Source organism: Hyperolius riggenbachi, chromosome 1, assembly GCF_040937935.1.
Source record: "Hyperolius riggenbachi isolate aHypRig1 chromosome 1, aHypRig1.pri, whole genome shotgun sequence".
NCBI lineage: Eukaryota > Metazoa > Chordata > Amphibia > Anura > Hyperoliidae > Hyperolius > Hyperolius riggenbachi.
Window position 1 is genome coordinate 442,002,469 of NC_090646.1, and position 18,482 is coordinate 442,020,950.

The 18,482-nt window shown below is 41.9% G+C and overlaps 1 protein-coding gene across 1 annotated transcript in view; it reads left to right on the forward strand.

Moving 5' to 3' along the window:
- Nucleotides 1-18,482, forward strand: part of IPO4 (importin 4) — a 150,385-nt gene that overhangs the window by 73,453 nt on the left and 58,450 nt on the right. Inside the window, exons 19-24 of the mRNA XM_068238106.1 lie at nucleotides 683-789; nucleotides 7,720-7,797; nucleotides 8,132-8,189; nucleotides 15,861-15,966; nucleotides 16,209-16,402; nucleotides 16,475-16,522. Coding sequence (XP_068094207.1) covers nucleotides 683-789; nucleotides 7,720-7,797; nucleotides 8,132-8,189; nucleotides 15,861-15,966; nucleotides 16,209-16,402; nucleotides 16,475-16,522 — 591 coding nt within the window. The remainder of the gene's footprint in view (nucleotides 1-682; nucleotides 790-7,719; nucleotides 7,798-8,131; nucleotides 8,190-15,860; nucleotides 15,967-16,208; nucleotides 16,403-16,474; nucleotides 16,523-18,482) is intronic.

Genomic DNA, 18,482 nt, shown 5'->3' on the forward strand with positions numbered 1-18,482 from the left:
TTTTGATTAGACAATCACCAATTTTACCACCTCCATGTAGTATGAGAGCTTTCCTACACAATCTGTTTATTGTATTCAGAATCTGTTAGGGCTGATTTACATTGGGACAGGACTAGACTAAGGACAGGTACATGGGTGCCTATGGATCACTGATGTATTGTACATGGGAAGCAAGTCCTAGCCCATCTGGACCAATACCACTGCAGAGCTACTGTAGCACAAGTTGATGTAATGCTTCATGCTGGCCAAAAAAGGAAGATGAGAGAACACACAGTGCTTTGCCACATGGCAACAGAGCATTCTGAGTGCCCATGCTACCCTCAGTGCAGTGCCAACAGTGCCTACAAAGAGCATGTGAACATCAGAACTGGGTTGCGGAGGAACGAAAAAAAGGTGGCCCAGGCACATGAATTTTAATTTCACAGTTCTCAGCCTTGGAGTTCTCACTTCAGCACTGGTAAGATTTTGGTGTCAGATATCACAGGACACTATCAGTGCACTTGTAGAGTCTGTTTCAAACAAGGCAGAGCTGTTTTGGTGACACATTGATTACCATAATACAGTATATTAAGCATGTGATTGTTTTGTCTATTCAGAACCTGAATTGGCTAGTTTGTATATTTTTTTTCTTCTTAAAAAGTTGCAAGTTTGATATTTTATGTTTTTTGTCATTTTCTCTCAGCTTCATTATAATGAAAATCACTCCTTCATGTTATTTGATGATGAAGCTGATGAAGAAGATGCAGTGATCCAAGATGAAGAAGAGGATGAAGATCCTGATGTTGAGGGGTAAGAAAACATCTCAAACTGTTTTTTTTTTCAGGCAGACTGCTAAACACACAGTTTAGATCAGTGTGCATACATGTTCTTACCTGCACAAAGGCTTGGTTTTTTGTTAATTCTTATTGCTTTAGAAAGCACAGCTAGCTCTTTTAAAGGGAACCTTAACTGAGAGGGGTATGGATGTTTCCTTTTAAACAATACCAGTTGCCTGATCTCTTTGGCTCTTGTAGTGGCTGAATCACACACCTGAAACAAGCATGCAGCTAATCAAGTCTGACTTCAGTCAGAGCACCTGATCTGCATGCTTGTTGAGGGGTTGTGGCTAAAAGTATTAAGCTGGCCACTAACGGTCCAATTTCTAGCAAAAATCGTTCGAGCGATGAGAAATTCTGATCGGATTGGTTGTAAATAATCTCCATTGGTGGACACAATCGATTATGAACGAGTGAAAAAAATGTCGCCCGAATGAATTTTCGTCGAACGAAAATTTGGATTTTCTTGGTGGTCGTGATAGATAGGAAGCAACGATTGGTTAGTTGATGGTGTAGTGAACGATTTTTCGTCCGATCAGAATTTATGATCGCTCAAACGATTTTTCGCTAGAAATTGGACAGTTAGTGGCCAGCTTAAGAGACACAAGATCAGCAGGAGAGTGAGGAAACTGGTATTATTTAACCATTTTCGCCTTTTGGACGTGACTTTCACATCCAAAAGGCTGCTGCTCTGCGCGTCTGTACGCTTCTGTGCGTGATTGTGTGCGCTCCTGCGCCGTTAGCCCAGAAATCAATGAATGGGATCATTGTTCCCATTCATTGATTTAAGTCCCCGGTAGAAAAACCGACGGCTTCTTTTCAGAGGCCGCAGTCTTTCTGGAAATAAATAAATAAAATCACGACTTCCTTGTAGTTCCTGTAAGCGAGCGTGCTCGCTCACAGGATAGAAAAACAAAAAAATCACTGTGGCCATCTTGTGTACAAATAGTGAAACTACATGCACATACATTATTACAAAAATACACAATAAATTACATTTAAAATTAACTGTTTACCTCCCGCACCCAAAAAATACCCAAATAAAATTAACTAAAAAAATAAATAAAAAAATTACAATTTAAAATAAAAACATAAATAGTTACCTAAGGGTCTGAACTTTTTTAATATGCATGTGAAGAGGGTATACAACTATTATTTATTTCAATTATAAGCTTGTAAATGGTGATGGACGCAAAACTAATTTCCAAATAAAATACATTGTGATCGGGACAAAAGAGAGACACAAGGAGGACCCTGTCGAAGGCTTACAATCTAGTGGGAGAGGTGGGGACCAGAGTTCAGCTACAGGTTTAGAGCACCAGTGAAGGGAGGTAGTCCAGAGTGAAAAGGTGCGTTTTGAGGGCCTTTTTGAAAATGTTGAAGGAGGGGGAAAACCCTAAGGAGGGGAGGTAGGGAGTTTCATAGCGTTGGAGCAGCTCTTGAGAAGTCCTGTAGTTGTGCATAGGGACTGGGTGATGCGAGGGGCAATCAGGTGAAGTTTATTGGAGGAGCAGAGTGAGCGGCTAGGTGTGTACCTCTGAGTTAAAATCGGAATAGAGGTAATGTTTAGATAATTCTATTAGTTGGATTGGGCTGGATTTTTTTTATTTGCCTAAGGTTCACTTTAAGGTAAATATTCTGTTTAAGAATATATACTGTGCGTGTAAAGAGTGTACCATGAACCATGTGAGCTAGTATTGTTGAGATTGCAGAGCCATATGCTGTTGCTCAGCAGTTCTGGCAATATCTGCTAGCATGAGAGAGAAGGGGTGGCTGAGAAGAGGTTAAAGAGGCTTGTGGATGGGGCTTTTGTTTTTAATATTACAAACCGAGAAGGGAGCAATCATGTGCAATGTTGAGGACTACTCCACAAAAGCAATTGAAATCATGATCTCGCTCTGAAATCACTCAGGATCTCAATTAGTCTTTTAATGCTCAAGGCAATTAATAATAATAATAATAATAATAATAATAATGCTTTGTGAATTTAAATCGCACAGGCATCAGGAGGAAATAAACAGTCAGTTGAATTTGTCATAGGCTTCTGTGCGATGACTGGGAGATGGAAGACTGGCGTGCAGCAAGTTTATTATCTCCTGGAATTGCCTCAGACCTATAGAGTTCACCTGGTCAGATAACCTATGGAGTGTACGTTTCATGTCATAATTCTGTATTACATGCTGCCTTCGTTTAATAAATCATTTACTGAAGTAGTCTTAAGGTCTTATCAGAGAAAGCAGTAATCCAATACATTACTGAGACTGCATAGAATAGCGGAAATGTGTTGTCTCTCTGTTTAATGAAAATGAAATGCTCTCAGCTGAAATACATACTTCAGTATTGAGTGGACCTCTCCTGTCCTTTATAATATTTATTGCCACATTGCGGTTCACTTTCTAACTGATAATAATAGATCAATGGGTGAACTTTGTTCTGTTTAGATTCCCATCCTCACTTTCCTTCTTAAGGGTCTAAAGTTCAGGTTTATATGGTTCAGGTTATTGCATGTTGGGAGAGGGAGGGGAACTGTTGCGTGCCTCTGTCACCTAACTACTGGCTTTATGGTGCCTTCTTTGCTGCTATAAATCATGAAAGAGATGTATATGCCCAGATAGCGCCTCTGTGTATTGAATTATGCTGCCAGTACATGCTAAATAAAAAGTAAGGTACATAAGTAGTTTAAAGTGGACCTGAACTCTTGCACAGGGCAGAAGGAAAACCGAGAAATGCACCCTGTTTGTATTTAGCGAGTTTCACCTATTTCCCCCTCATCTGTGACTAATCACAGGTGTAATTTTGCCAGCTGGCTGCCTCAACAAAGCAGCTAATTTGTAAACACAGGACGTTAACCCTATGCCTGCTTCTATAAAAGCAGGACGTAGACACACTGCATGTTTATTGCAGGATTTGTACCCGCTGTAACAAAGAAATTATTTTCTTTAAAAGTTATTACACTGTTGCTTATCTTTTAGAGCATGTTCTGAGTTCAGGTCCACTTTAACGGTTTTCAGTGTGTAAAACCTCTACACTTGGTTAACTTTGAAGCAAAACTCCATATTTCCATGTTAAGCATGTAATCTATAGAATCATCTTTGTTTGGACACATTTTACTCCTATCTCAAATAATGGGGGATTAGAGGCATAGGATCAGAGGACAACCAGGCAATGTGCATTGTTTAGCAGAAAATACATATGGCAGCCTCCATACCCCCCTCACTTCAATTGTGCTTTAAATTCACAAAGAACATCTATGGAACATCTTTTTGCCATTGTAGTAAACAGACACAACAGATAAAAAGAAAAAGTGCTTGGCGTTTCCTCTTCTCTGTTAGTTTCCTCTCTCTCATTTCCACTTCTCTTGTTTCTCCTCTGCTTTTCTTCTTTCCTTCCTGTTTAGCTCAATCTTTATTACAGGCTATTATTATTATTTTTGCAAATCATGATGTAATTATAAACCCGATGCAGAGTGTTGTTATGATTCCTGTCTTTTACGGTCGGGTTCTGTAGTTGGTGTGATATCAAAGCTGAATGTTTGCAAGAAAAAAAACACACTGTGCTGACTGGTTGGTACTAAAATACTTTTATACCCTTGAAGCCGACCTAGGTGATAGAAACAGATCAGCTGTTTTTTTCATCCCCAGTGAGGGGTTGGAGATAAAATGGCAGACGACTGTTTGTGAGTTGACAGGGAATGTGTTAGGAGTATAAAACCATGTGAAAGCATTTTGTTTGTATTCATTGCAGTTTTATGATGTGCAGAAGGAGAAAAACTATTACAATTCCAAATTCCTAAAAAATAATATTCTTTGTGAATGCAACCCAATTTGTAATTAAAATGTAAAAAAAAAATCAGCTCCACGCTCCACTGCCTCAAGTACACAGTATAAATGATTTTCCCACGGTGAATTGCATCTGACTGGAATTACCTGTAGTCATATCATGTGCGGTCTGTCACACACTGTTTTGGCAGTACACATGAGAATGGCTGATAAGCCCATCCCTTTTCACCACTTCATTTATTTCTACACAAATAAGTCCTGTAAAACATGTCTGTAGGTATTTTTGATTAACATTTTTTCCAAGCGTATGCTGTCAATTACGTCTTTTGTATTTCAGACCTGAAATAAAGGTACTGGTCCTTCAGACTGCCATATAATCACAAACTTGGTAAACACAAAGTCTGAAGGGAACAAAATTAAGATCTTGGGTTATCCGCTTGCAAGGGCATGGTTCCCTCCCTTTCGTGTCTTTCAAAATGCTGTATGTTTTGTGAATCGCCCTACAACTGTCGCTTACATTGTCACTTCTATATTATGCACCAATGTCTGTATATTACCGTATTTACCCTTGCTTGTTTCTTTCATTGTACAGCACCAGGGAAGATGGCACTATATAAATCAATGATAATAATAACTACTGTATATACTCTAGTACAAGTCTAGAAATTTAGGTCTGATTCACTTCATAAAAGTATAGGGGTCGACTTATACACGAGTCACTAGCAACACTGAGCACACTGAGTAATGTTTGTACTAATATTGACATTCCCATTTTCAGTAATTTACCCAGTTGTAAGTGAGACTTTGAGGAAAGGAAATGCAGAGAAAACACAGGTGTGAAGGCTCCAGGCCACAACAATTAACAAGGCAAGGGGTGGGGGAAATACTGGGCTGCAGACAGGGGAGTAAATAATTGCTACACTTGGGGGCCTGGAGGAGGTATTGTCTGCACTTTAGGGACAGGAGGGGGATAATGGCTGAAATACTGTATGCAGTGCCATTATTAACCCCTCCTGAGCCCCAAGTGCAGCCATTAACTTTGCTGGGTAGACCTATACTTGCGTCAATAAAAATTCCAGCTAAAGAGGGTTGAATATTGGAGTAGACTTATACATGAGGTTGCCTTTGTATTCGAGTATATACGGTACAATCCAGAGGATTCATGATGCTTGTAAAAGAAGAAGTTTTGAATCTGGAACATTCCATTTATTGGCTAACCTAGAGGTAAAAAAAAAAGCTTTTGGCTAATTAGCCTTCTTCAGACTTTGTTCCTGTATATTCTCCTTCCAATGTCCAGTGTATATAAGCTGTGTGTTCTTACATCATATCAGTATACAGGAACAAAGTCTGAAGAAGGCTTACTAGCTGAAAGTTTACTGGTTTTTGTTTTGTTTTTACCTCAAAGTTAGCCAATAGATGGTATCATCCTTATAGTTACATAGTTACATAGTTATTTTGGTTGAAAAAAGACATACGTCCATCGAGTTCAACCAGTATAAAGTACAACACCAGCCTGCTCCCTCACATATCCCTGTTGATCCAGAGGAAGGCGAAAAAACCCTTACAAGGCATGGTCCACTTAGCCCCTAAAGGGAAAAATTCCTTCCCGACTCCAGATGGCAATCAGATAAAATCCCTGGATCAACATCATTAGGCATAACCTAGTAATTGTAGCCATGGATGTCTTTCAACGCAAGGAAAGCATCTAAGCCCCCTTTAAATGCAGGTATAGAGTTTGCCATAACGACTTCCTGTGGCAATGCATTCCACATCTTAATCACTCTTACTGTAAAGAACCCTTTCCTAAATAAATGGCTAAAACGTTTTTCCTCCATGCGCAGATCATGTCCTCTAGTCCTTAGAGAAGGCCTAGGGACAAAAAGCTCATCCGCCAAGCTATTATATTGCCCTCTGATGTATTTATACATGTTAATTAGATCCCCTCTAAGGCGTCTTTTCTCCAGACTAAATAAACCCAGTTTATCTAACCTTTCTTGATAAGTGAGACCTTCCATCCCACGTATCAATTTTGTTGCTCGTCTCTGCACCTGCTCTAAAACTGCAATATCTTTTTTGTAATGTGGTGCCCAGAACTGAATTCCATATTCCAGATGTGGCCTTACTAGAGAGTTAAACAGGGGCAATATTATGCTAGCATCTCGAGTTTTTATTTCCCTTTTATGCATCCCAAAATTTTGTTATCTTTAGCTACAGCGGCTTGGCATTGAGTACGATTATTTAACTTGTTGTCAATGAGTACTCCTAAGTCCTTCTCCAAGTTTGATGTCCCCAACTGTATCCCATTTATTTTGTATTCTGCTAGACCATTAGTACGTCCAAAATGCATGACTTTACATTTGTCAACATTGAATTTCATCTGCCATGTATGTGCCCATATAGCCATCCTATCCAGATCCTGTTGCAATATGACACTATCTTCCTGAGAGTTGATGAATTTGCACAATTTTGTATCATCTGCAAACATAGCAACATTGCTCACTACTGCATCTACATCCTGATTCAGAACTTCTTGCTTTTACTGATTGCTAACAAGGTACAACACTCTACTGCTTCTTGTAAAGGAAGTAAGGTTAGGAGGGGAAGAAGAAAGTGGACCGGAATGTGGGTGCACAAAAGGCAGTACAAAAGATGTAATCCTGTAGAAGACAAAAATGTATTTCACCTGCTGAAATGTTCTAGGCAGCATTTTCTTAATGTAGATGAAGGGGTAAAAGCCAGAGACTTCTAAGCACCTAGATAGAAATTGAAGTCAAATGTTTCTGGGGCCACTTATTGTGTTTTGGCCTCCCATGCAATGCTTTTGTTTCAGGTCAGAGCTAATCAACATATCATTAGTTTAATCCACTATCTACACAGATTGATCAAATCCAAAGTAAAATCTGTTCATGTAGCTGGAAAGATGTGTGAGAAATACTTTAGCATATACGTTTAGTAGGTCTGATCAGTTTTTCCTGCCAAATGGCATATCGTGTCAGTGGGAACCATTGGAAGTGACTGCTATATGGGTTGCATTGACTGGCTGCTGAAAACCAGTGTCCAATAAGACCTCAACAATATTTCATTCTGCTCTGCCTTGCCTTACACTGATCATTGTGTATCTTTAGGTTCAGTGTGGAGAATGCGTATGTAGATGAGAAGGAGGAAGCATGCACATCTCTGGGTGAGATTGCAGTACATGCCAGGTATGTTCTGTCTATGTGCCTTCTTTGTTGTCATAATCTGGGATTTAAATGTTTCTTTCCTCCCATCCCTTGTAATATCCTGTAACCGAATTGTTTACGTAATGACATAAATATTGCATGACTTCCCTCGTCTTCTATTTGCTTTTTTTGGACTTGCTGCCAGTAAAGTTTGTTGGACACACCTCTTTTTATCTTTCCTGTCTTCCCTTTATGTTCTGCCCCTTTTTGTAACCATACTCCTACATGTTCCATTTTCTTTTAATTTTTCTGGCCATCTTTCCACAAACATTGTTTTTATGATTTATTTTTTTTCACCTCTTAATTTTTCCTTCAGCTCTTCATTTTTCCCTTATCTTGACTCATGCTTCCAGGAGGTATTTACACATAAAGAGGTAAGAAATGTGGTTTTGCCTGAAAGCATTCCTTGTGAAGTATAATATTACTTTAACTTTACATTAACTCATTAGGGACTGCACCTCTATGGCCCCTTAATGACCAGAGACTTGTTTTAACGTGGCCGTTCTCTGATCAATAGGATTGGCTCACAGTGATCACCTGGTAAGGAGCCAAGGAAAAGGTCTCCTTACCGATAGGTGGAAGCTCTGCTTTCACATAATAGCCAAGTTAACTCCTGCAGCAAGCAGCGGTTGGCTCTGAAATGCGGAAAGTCGTTGTGTAGAATAAACGCCACATCAGAGTTAGTAAACCACAGATGCGGCATAGATTCTACCTACCGTGCTCCCAAGCTGGTTAAAGTGTACCCGAGCCGAAGCTCTTGTACAAAAGGAGGGGAGCCCCAGGATCCTCTTGAGGCTTCCTTTGGTGTTTTGCTGTCCCACCTCGATGTGGAAGAATACAGACAATGGATTGTTGCCAATTTTATTGGGGCAGCACATCTCCTCTGCCATCAGAAGGTAGAGGGGGTGCAGAACCCCAATGTGGAGGGAGGTCTTCCGAGTGGGGGGACAGAGGACGCTGAGGGGAGCCTTAATAGGAGCCTGAGGTACCTCTTCTTTAGGAAATTATATATATTTTTTTTTTAAGCCGAACTTCGATGATGCAAAAGATGTTGGCTATGTGCTAGCTGCAGCACCGAGGGTGGCATTTCATCTAGCGATGAAGCAGTACTGCTTCAGTTCCTGCTGTCTGTAATGTAATACATGTGAGCTGTTTAAGGCCCATACACACGTCGGATTTTTCTGAACGACTGGTCGTTTGAACGTCCCGTCCTTCAATCGTTCGCACGCGGAATTAGACGTGTGTACGGACTATCGTTCGCGTGATAAGACTGGTTTCCAGCGATCGGATCGCTGGAAACCAGTCTTATCACGCGAACAATAGTCTGTACACACGTCGGATTTGACGTGCGAACGACTGAACGACGGGTCGTTCGCAAAAATCCAACGTGTGTATGGGCCTTTACTGTGATCACCCCTGATGAGCATGCAAACACATTGACATGTAAGCAGATATACACACGCGTTTTGTTACAATGACAGATTGGTCAATTCATATGGAGTACAATATTGACAAAATATTGATATGGATTGCTTTTCCTCTCTTTTGCTGACTTTTGTGTCAGATAAAGTTTGAATAAACGAGTTGTTAATTTAAGATATGGTACTTAGCAAAGAAATGAACAGCGCTACTTAAAAACAGATGAGTGCTTACCTGCAAAACAGTGTAAGCCCCACTTATGGGATAAAATACACACTGAGCATACACATGACCTGTCTACCACTTGGAGGATGTTAGTTTCCTATAACAGCTTGCATGCAACTTGTTAAGTACTTGTCCCTCCCACTGTCGAAGAAGTCTTTCCTCCATGGGAGAGGAACTAAAACTAACTAAACCCTACCTATGCATATGCATAGCCTGGGCGCGCTACCAAGTAAAATTGAAAATTGCGCAAAAAAGTGGGATCAGCGCATCACCAGGCCGCCTCTGAATGGCCTCTGCTCAGAGATGCGCTCCCACTTAACAGTTTTGCCTTTGGTGTATATGCAGAGCCTCTGTTTGGGTTCAAGGTGCGTTTGTAGTTTCTGGGGGGGCTCAGCGCATCTCTGAGCAGAGGCCATTCAGAGGCGGCCTGGTGATGTGCTGATCCCACTTTTTTGCGCAAGATATGGTACTTAGTGACCTCAGAGTACCTTCCTTGCTTACTGCACAAATGACAGAAAGGGGGTTCTGCTTATATAGTACTGTACACTTGGTAGAGTGCTGCTGTATGAAAACACAACTGTGCTTTGTTGCACTGGACTTTACTCTGTCCAAATAAAGGCTGTTTGGTAATGGCACAAAATTTAGCAATGCTAGAACAGCAAGTTCTAAACATAGATTGAGATGCCTGCAGTGCAAAGCATGCAGCCTGATTATGGGCCATGAATGCAGCTTATAAATGACTGCAAAATTGATCTGCATTTGTTAAAACCCCCCTGGATTGTTTGGAACATAGTAGTGAGCATTGCTTACTGGTTACACATTAGCAGTAGTTTGATTACGGTGACATACTCACTTCTGATGTGTTCAGCTTTTATTCACAGACTGGGACGGTTACACCAGGTAGACAGAGAACATGTGAGGTGGGAAAAAAAAAAACTTTTGGAAAAAATCTAAAATTGCTTTTTCCACTAGGCTCTAATCCTAGGTCGATTATTTGCAACATGTCCAATCTGATTTTCCGATCGTCTTTCCGGTCGAGAAGTGAATGGAAAGACGATGAAAAAAATCGATCGGAATTCATATCGGACATGTTGGAAATAATCGATCTGGCAGGTAAATCTGCCAGAAAATTGTATGGTGTGTACCTAGCATTAGATATCTTTCCTATAAAGCAGCCTCTATATATACACACGCACACAATTAATGAACAGCATTTTCTAATAAGGCAGATAGTGATGAGTAGATTATAGTGACAGGCAGTTAACAATAGGCTGTAGTGACAGGCAGTTAGGCTCGGTTCTCATCTGCGGCTTCTACAGCCAGATCACATGCAGCCAGTTGTAGCAGAGAGTGTATTGTCCGCTTCGATGGTCCGGTGTGGTCTGGCTGGAGCCCAAGGCAGATGTTACCCCCATAGGTTATATGGGGAATGCATCTTCCTGTCTGAGATTATTGCAAACTTCACAGAAGTGCAGTCCACTTACCGCAACGGATCCAATGAATCTGTTGCACCCTAACAAGAAGCCATCCACTGTCAGTTTTGCAATGCAGTAAAATGAACAAAGTTAGTTTTACTCTCAAGTGGGAACACTAGCCCTGATACAGGAGACCTGAGTTTGAATCTCAGCTCTTTCTGTTCAGTAAGCCAGCATCTGTTCAAAAGGAGACCTTGAGCAAGACTCCTTAACAATGCTACTGCCTATAGAGCGCATCCTAGTGGCTGCAGCTCTGGCGCTTTGTGACTGCCAGGAGAAAAGCGCAATACAAATATTTGTTTTGTCTTGTCTCGTGGCAAACCGTGATACACATTGGGCCTGATTCACAAAGCGGTGAAAAGTGTTTGCACGCCAGTGAAAAGCCCTTTATCACGCCTAAACTCAGTTTAGGCATGATAAGAAGAAACTCGCACGATAATCAGCACAAAGCGGTGCTAACTCAGCGGTGCAAAGGTTATCATGCCTAAAGTCTTTTAGGCGTGATAACTGAGTTATCACCGCTTTGTGAATCAGGCCCATTGTAGCAGGGCTGTGGAGTCGGAGTCGGGGCAATTTTGGTTGCCTGGAGTCTGAGTTGGGGAAAAAATGCTCCGACTCCTAATGAATTTAAACTGTAATTAAAATAGAAAATATGATAAAATGTTCTATTTCTCAGATAATAGTCATCATAAATAATTTATACATACAGTAATAGCTGTGCTTAGTTCACAACAATGAAATAAACCAATCAAAATGAGTTACTTGTGCTGCTTCAATAAAGCAGTCCCCGTATTTTTAAAGTCAAATATACACATCTGATTGTGACTGTATATATGATGTGTACACAGGAATCTCTTATATATACTAAAAAGGATCTATGCTGTAAGTATAAAGCCTGATGTGTAGCCGTGTCACTAATAGAGACAGTCAATGAAATGGAAATAATTCACTTCTCTGATTTATGCAAATGTATGCACTCTCTTTGCTCATTAAATCAAATAGATTGATATGTTGTTAAAATTTGGTTTGGTGACTACAAATTAAATGGTACATGAGAAGGATGAAAAGAAAAGTTTTATACATACCTGGGGCTTCTTCCAGCCCCCTTTAGGCTAATCAGTCCCTCGCTGTCCACCTCCACCAACTGGATCTTCTGCTATGAGTCCTGGTAATTCAGCCAGTCAGCGCAGTCCGGCCACATGCCGCTTCCACAGCCAGGAGCGCTCTGCACCTGCGCAATAGTGCTGCACAGGTGTAGTACGCTCCCGGCGGTGGAGTGTGTGCATGCGCACTACGCCAGACTGGCTCAAGTGCCTGGACTCATAGCAGAAGATCCAGGTGGTGCAGGAGGACAGCGAGGGACTGTTTAGCCTGAAGGGGGCTGGAGGAAGTCCCAGGTATGTATAAAACTTTAATTTCATCTGTCTCCGGTTTACTTTGTTACACAGTAGTACTATATTCTACATATGCACTCTCCACAGAGCTGCAGGGAATCCACTGAGAATGTTGTGCACATTGAATACAGAGGTGTTGTCTATCACCCATAAACCTTGTTCAGATTGTGCATGAAGAATGTGAAATAGAGGAAGAATCTCCTCATTCCCCTGCAGAGTACCTGCACATCACTCTTACATGTAACCACCGTTACATTGCCTAGGGCCTGATCCATGTTCAGATGTGTAATAGAGGAAGAATCCCCTTATTCTCCTGCAGAGTACTTGCACATCATTCTTACATGCACCCACAGTTATATTGCCTAGGGCCTGATAGATGTTCTTTGTTCCGGCCTGTACCTTTTACAAGTACTCTTACCAAGGACTAGTTTTAGTCTATGACTAAAGGGAATAAATATGGCAGTCTCCATATCCTTCTCACTTCAGTTGTCTTTTAAAATTCCTAAGCGTTGGCAGTTAAGAGACAAATTTCATGTTACATACTTTCAATCAACAAGATTGTAATATGCAAATTAGAGGAGTCTGAGTCGAGGAGTCGGAGTCGGTGGAATCCTAAACTGAGGAGTCTGAGTCGGTGGATTTTTGGACCGACTCCACAGCCCTGGATTGTAGTGGCCGACAGACAGTGATATACTATAGTGGCAGCTGGTGACAGACAGCAATAGACTGCATTAACAGGTAGGCAGTGATAGATTGTAGTGTTAGGCAGGCAGTGATAGACTGTAGTAACAGGCTGGCAGTGATGGATTGTAGTGGCAGGCAGTGATTGATTGTAGCGACAGGCACACACTAATGCAGTGATGGATTGGAGTGACAGGCAGGCAGTGATAGATTGTAGTGACAGGCAGGCAGTGATAGATTGTAGTGATGGATTGGAGTGACAGGCAGGCAGTGATAGATTGTAGTGACAGGCAGGTAGTGATAGATTGTAGTGTTGGATTGGAGTGACAGGCAGGCAGTAATAGATTGTAGTGACAGGCAGGTAGTGATTGTAGTGATGGATTGGAGTGACAGGCAGGCAGTGATAGATTGTAGTGACAGGCAGGTAGTGATTGTAGTGATGGATTGGAGTGACAGGCAGGCAGTGATAGATTGTAGTGACAGGCAGGTAGTGATAGATTGTAGTGATGGATTGGAGTGACAGGCAGGCAGTGATAGATTGTAGTGACAGGCAGGTAGTGATAGATTGTAGTGATGGAGAGGAGTGACAGGCAGGCAGTGATAGATTGTAGTGACAGGCAGGTAGTGATAGATTGTAGTGATGGATTGGAGTGACAGGCAGGCAGTGATCGATTGTAGTGACAGGCAGGTAGTGATTGTAGTGATGGATTGGAGTGACAGGCAGGCAGTGATAGATTGTAGTGACAGGCAGGTAGTGATAGATTGTAGTGATGGATTGGAGTGACAGGCAGGCAGTGATAGATTGCAGTGATGGATTGTAGTGACAGGCAGGTAGTGATAGATTGTAGTAATGAACAGGCAGTGATCGATTGTACTGACAGGGCAGGTAGTGATAGTTTGTAGTGACAGGCAGATAATGACACACAGGAGCTTGTCATAAGAATAGGTGTATTCCACTAACTGCAAATCCCAGGCTGTAGACATAGATAAGAGCCCTTGCCCCCAGACTTTATTCAGCCTGCCCTTGGATTCTGGCTTTCCTTGAGGAATAGCAAGAAGTTTTGAGTCCAGATGATACCATTTATTGGCTAACTTAGAGGACAACAAACAGCAAGCTTTCAGCTAATAAGCCTTCTTCAGTCTTGTTCCTGTATATACGATGTTAAAACACACAGCTTATACATGTTACGGCAAGAACCAGAAGTTTGGCCACTTCACGATCTGGCTGGCCACTTCGGGTTCTGGCCGGCCAATGTGCAAAGTGGCCGCTGCACGGCGGCCAATGTTAGAAATGACATTTATTCCTGAAAGATTAATGTCTTTTTCCTGCGGGCAAATGCAACAAAACTTAGTGAATTGAATGGAATTAAGCCGGCGGCAATGTAACAGATCAAGCCGCCGGCTTCTGCTCTGCCGCCTCTCCTCCCCCTTATCTCCCTCTCTCCTACGGGCAGCTGGGGGGGGGGGGGGGCACGCATGTCCCCGAGAGTCATTCGTGGCTGCAGGGAAGCAGAGCGGGGAGGCTGCAGACATCGCTTCTGCCAGCACCCGCTCTGCAGGAACGAACGTCAGGATTGCCTGCCGCGACGAACAACTGTGGGGGGACACACATGTCCCCGCCGGCTGCCAGGAGAGAGGCAGGGAGGAGGAGAACGAGCAGAAGCCGGCGGCTTGATCTGTTACATTGCCGCCGTCTTCATTCCATTCAATTAAAGCGGACCCAAACCAAACATTTTTTTTAAATTAAAAATATTTAGTTGCACCACTCTGACACATATAACGATAAATAAACACTCCTTCAAACCTATGAGCATTTCAGTGCATGCTTTTCACCCTTCTGTTTTCATAACTAGAGTTATACTGGGGGCAGCCATTAGCAATTCCTTCATTGCCGGACACCACCTACTCCACCAGTTTGCCGGATTTTTCCAGACAATTTGAAAGGAATGGAGGGGTTACTCCAATAAATGTAAAATATTGTATATTTGTCATCATGCAGCTGAAAAAATGCTGCTATTTATTATTATAATTTAGAAAATAGATTTTATTTCTGAAATCTTGTATTTTTAATTTGGGTCCACTTTAACTAAGTTTTGTTACATTTGCCCGCAGGAAACAGACATTAATCTTTCAGGAATAAATGTCATTTCTAACATTGGCCGCCGTGCAGCGGCCACTTCACACATTGGTCGGCCAGAACCCAAAGTGGCCAGCTAGAACGCGAAGTGGCCAAACTTCGGGTTCTGCCCGTAACATATACACCGAACATTCAGAGGAATACCAGAGTATACTCAGGCCAGATGTTAGATGTGTCTCAAACATGCAAATATGCATTTAAAAAAACATTGTGAAAAGGTTGACAAGTGTCACGCTACACTGCAGTCATGTGCCTGTGCACCGACGTCTAAGGCTCATACACACCTACCAGCAATCTATCCAACGATCTTCCAAACTTGTCTGTTGGAAGATAAGTTGGGTGTGTGTACAGCTGGCAAACAACCAGATGACCAACTGATAACAGGTTAGTTTGCCAGATCCAACCGGAGGATCAATCTGACCAACTATCATGCAGATTGGAATGTGTGTACAAGTCTTTTGAACAACTTTGTTGTTTTTGAATGCAGACATGTTGTGCAGTCTCTCGTTTATCTTGCGTACGTAGTATTTAAGTGAGTTGGTGGTTTAGTAGGTTGGCATGTGTGTATGTACTTGTCATGTAAACAACTTGTTGTACTGTTGGTTGTGCGTTTGGTTGTGCATTAAGTTGGAAGTACTACTTTTAGTGGATTAACATTGCAAATGGCTTCTGCTTTAGCATTATGTGAAGTAATCGTTCTTCATTTGTCTTCAGTCTCTTCATCCCAGTGTTCGGAAGGCAGCTTATGAAGCGCTAGGAAAATTTGCTCTATCGATGAATCTGGTGTGCCAGAAGAACGCCAATGAACCTAATACAGCAGGTGAGGAGGACAGTGCCAAATAAGCAGCAGGCAATAAGAAAATTGCCAGCAAAAAATATTCTATGAAAAAGGTCTTTATTATAACTTGTGGTACACCTTCAAAACAATGTTTAAATTTGATGGAAATAGAAGAGACGTCTCTATATCTATAGACTGCATTCAATTAAACGGAATGAATGAGGTGGGGTTTTTTTTTCACACATTTCTCCCCATTTTCATATCTTCTCCTCTTGGTCTACTAGCATTGCTGCACATTTTGGATGTCCTCATCCCGGTCTATCTGCATGGGGCTGTGCATGATAAAGAACGTGAAGTGGTGATGACCATTCTAGAGTCTTTGAACAATTTGCTGAAAGATGTAAAGGACCCGTGTATTAGAGGACCTGAGCAGCTTGACAAAATGTGTACAGTGGTGAAAGCAGTGTTACAGAGCCAGGTAATTTTTCTATCCACTGATAAGTGTGCCAGTGCAAAACACACTTTGTCTTAACCAGTCCTCTTCCCACAGACTGCTTGTCAGGATCCTGAAGCAGAAGATGAAGAGGACAAGCAACAGGTTGGCATCTTTCTTTAAGTTTTCCCATTGCGTTCTTTTTCTGTGATCTCTTTTCACTTGCTTTTGATCACGGTATTTTCTTTAGAATTAGTTGCTGAGATATGCGTACCTTCGGGTACATAATCATCCATCTGACATTGAGGCCCTTTTTGCACCTGCATTGGGCTTCCCTGCCACATCCTCGCTGCAAGGCCAATGCAAGTCTATGGAGATTTGCACACGTAGCGAGATGCCACACGGTGTGCTGGAAGTATCCAAACTAGCATTCCCGACGCAAAGTCTGCAGAGCGTTGCCACTTTAGCTGTGCCTACCACACAGATTATGCAGCAATGCAAGCCATTGGACGGCGCAGTAAGTGTAAACGGCGGGAGCGCATGAGGTTCTTCCTGCACAGCAGGCTCTACGTTACTGAGTGGGGGCCAGCGATGTGCATACGATCGTGTCGCGGCAAGGTGGTGCAAGGTCATATGAAGGTTGGTTTCGCGTCGCACCGCAATACTCCAGTGTAAAAAGGACCTGAAGGTGCCTTTGTCACCACCAGTGCAGTTGCTAATAACACTGCAGCATCTTTTCACTGCTTAGACAAGGGTCTTGATTCACAAAAGAGTGCTAACTGTTAGCACGGGCAATTTCACGCAAATGTTCGCATTGCGCTCGATTGCAAATTTTTGCACGAAACGATAAGTTTCACGCACAAACGCAAATTTTCGCACGAAAACTATCTCGATTTCGCGTGAAAATTTGCGAACGCGCAGTGCAACAATTCACGTGAAAGCGGCCGTGCTAACAGTTAGCACTCTTTTGTGAATCAAGTCCAAGGTGTTTTACTGTGCGTTTGCATTGGATCAGCAACAACTGCTTAGCAACTTCTTTCAGATACAAAGTTTCTTATGTGACATTGCCCTTAGATCAAGTCAGTAAAAAACTATAACTAGTCACCATGGTCGGTGAGATGCATATAATTCCGAGTTGATACAGGATCATGCAAATTTTGCATGCAAGTTTATGCAGCTTGAAAATGGTATGAATTTCGCCTTCACAAGGTTTGAGTTTGGTTCATTTCAATGTGCATAAATGTTCTCATTTGACTATTCCTAGGCACTAAACATGAAGGAGGCCAAGGCTCAAATTGGGTTGTAGCGCCATCAGAGGAGGAGGAGCTACTAAACATGGGCTTTTTATTTGGAAATGCCAACCACAGCAAAGTCACATACTGTCTTCAGTCAATGTGCATCTAAAAGCAAGTTGGACAACTTGCAATCCTAATGCAAGTCTATTGCCGGTGGCTAGTCACTGTGACATGGACCTTAATGGGAATCTGAAGTGAGAGGGATATGGTGGCCGCCATATTGATTTCCTTTTTAATATCAGTTTCCTGCCAGTCCTGCTGATATCTTTGGCTGCAGTATTGTCTGCATCACACGCCTGAAACAAGCATGTAGCTAATCTTGTCAGAGTACAGTATGAGCTGAGCATCTGATCTGCATGCTTGTTCAGGGTCTATGGCTGAAAGTGTTAGAAGATTAGTAGGGTTGCCAGGCAACTGGTATTGTTTGAAAGGAAGTAAATATGTCCGCCTCTATGTTCCTCTCACTTCAGATGCAGCCAGATGTAGGGGACTGTTCACTTTTATAGTATGTAGTTTTATAGAATGTAGTTCTGTTTACTTTTATAGTAAAAAGGGCTTTTCTCATAAAACGGTTTCCAATATTTTTTTTGAATTTTTTTGCTTATCACAAGCAGTCAAATTCATGTTCATCACAAATCATTCATGTGAATCCAGTAGCAGCATCCACTCTGAGTACAGCGATATTTGTAATGGGTTTAAAAGTTTAAACTGTAAGGGAAAAAAACCCTCTGAGGAGATACTTGCCTCAAGAGGGTTCCACATGAGGTCCTCTGGATTCTAACAAAACTTCCCCGTCCTGGTGCTGGAAGCCCACAAAACAACTGCCGACA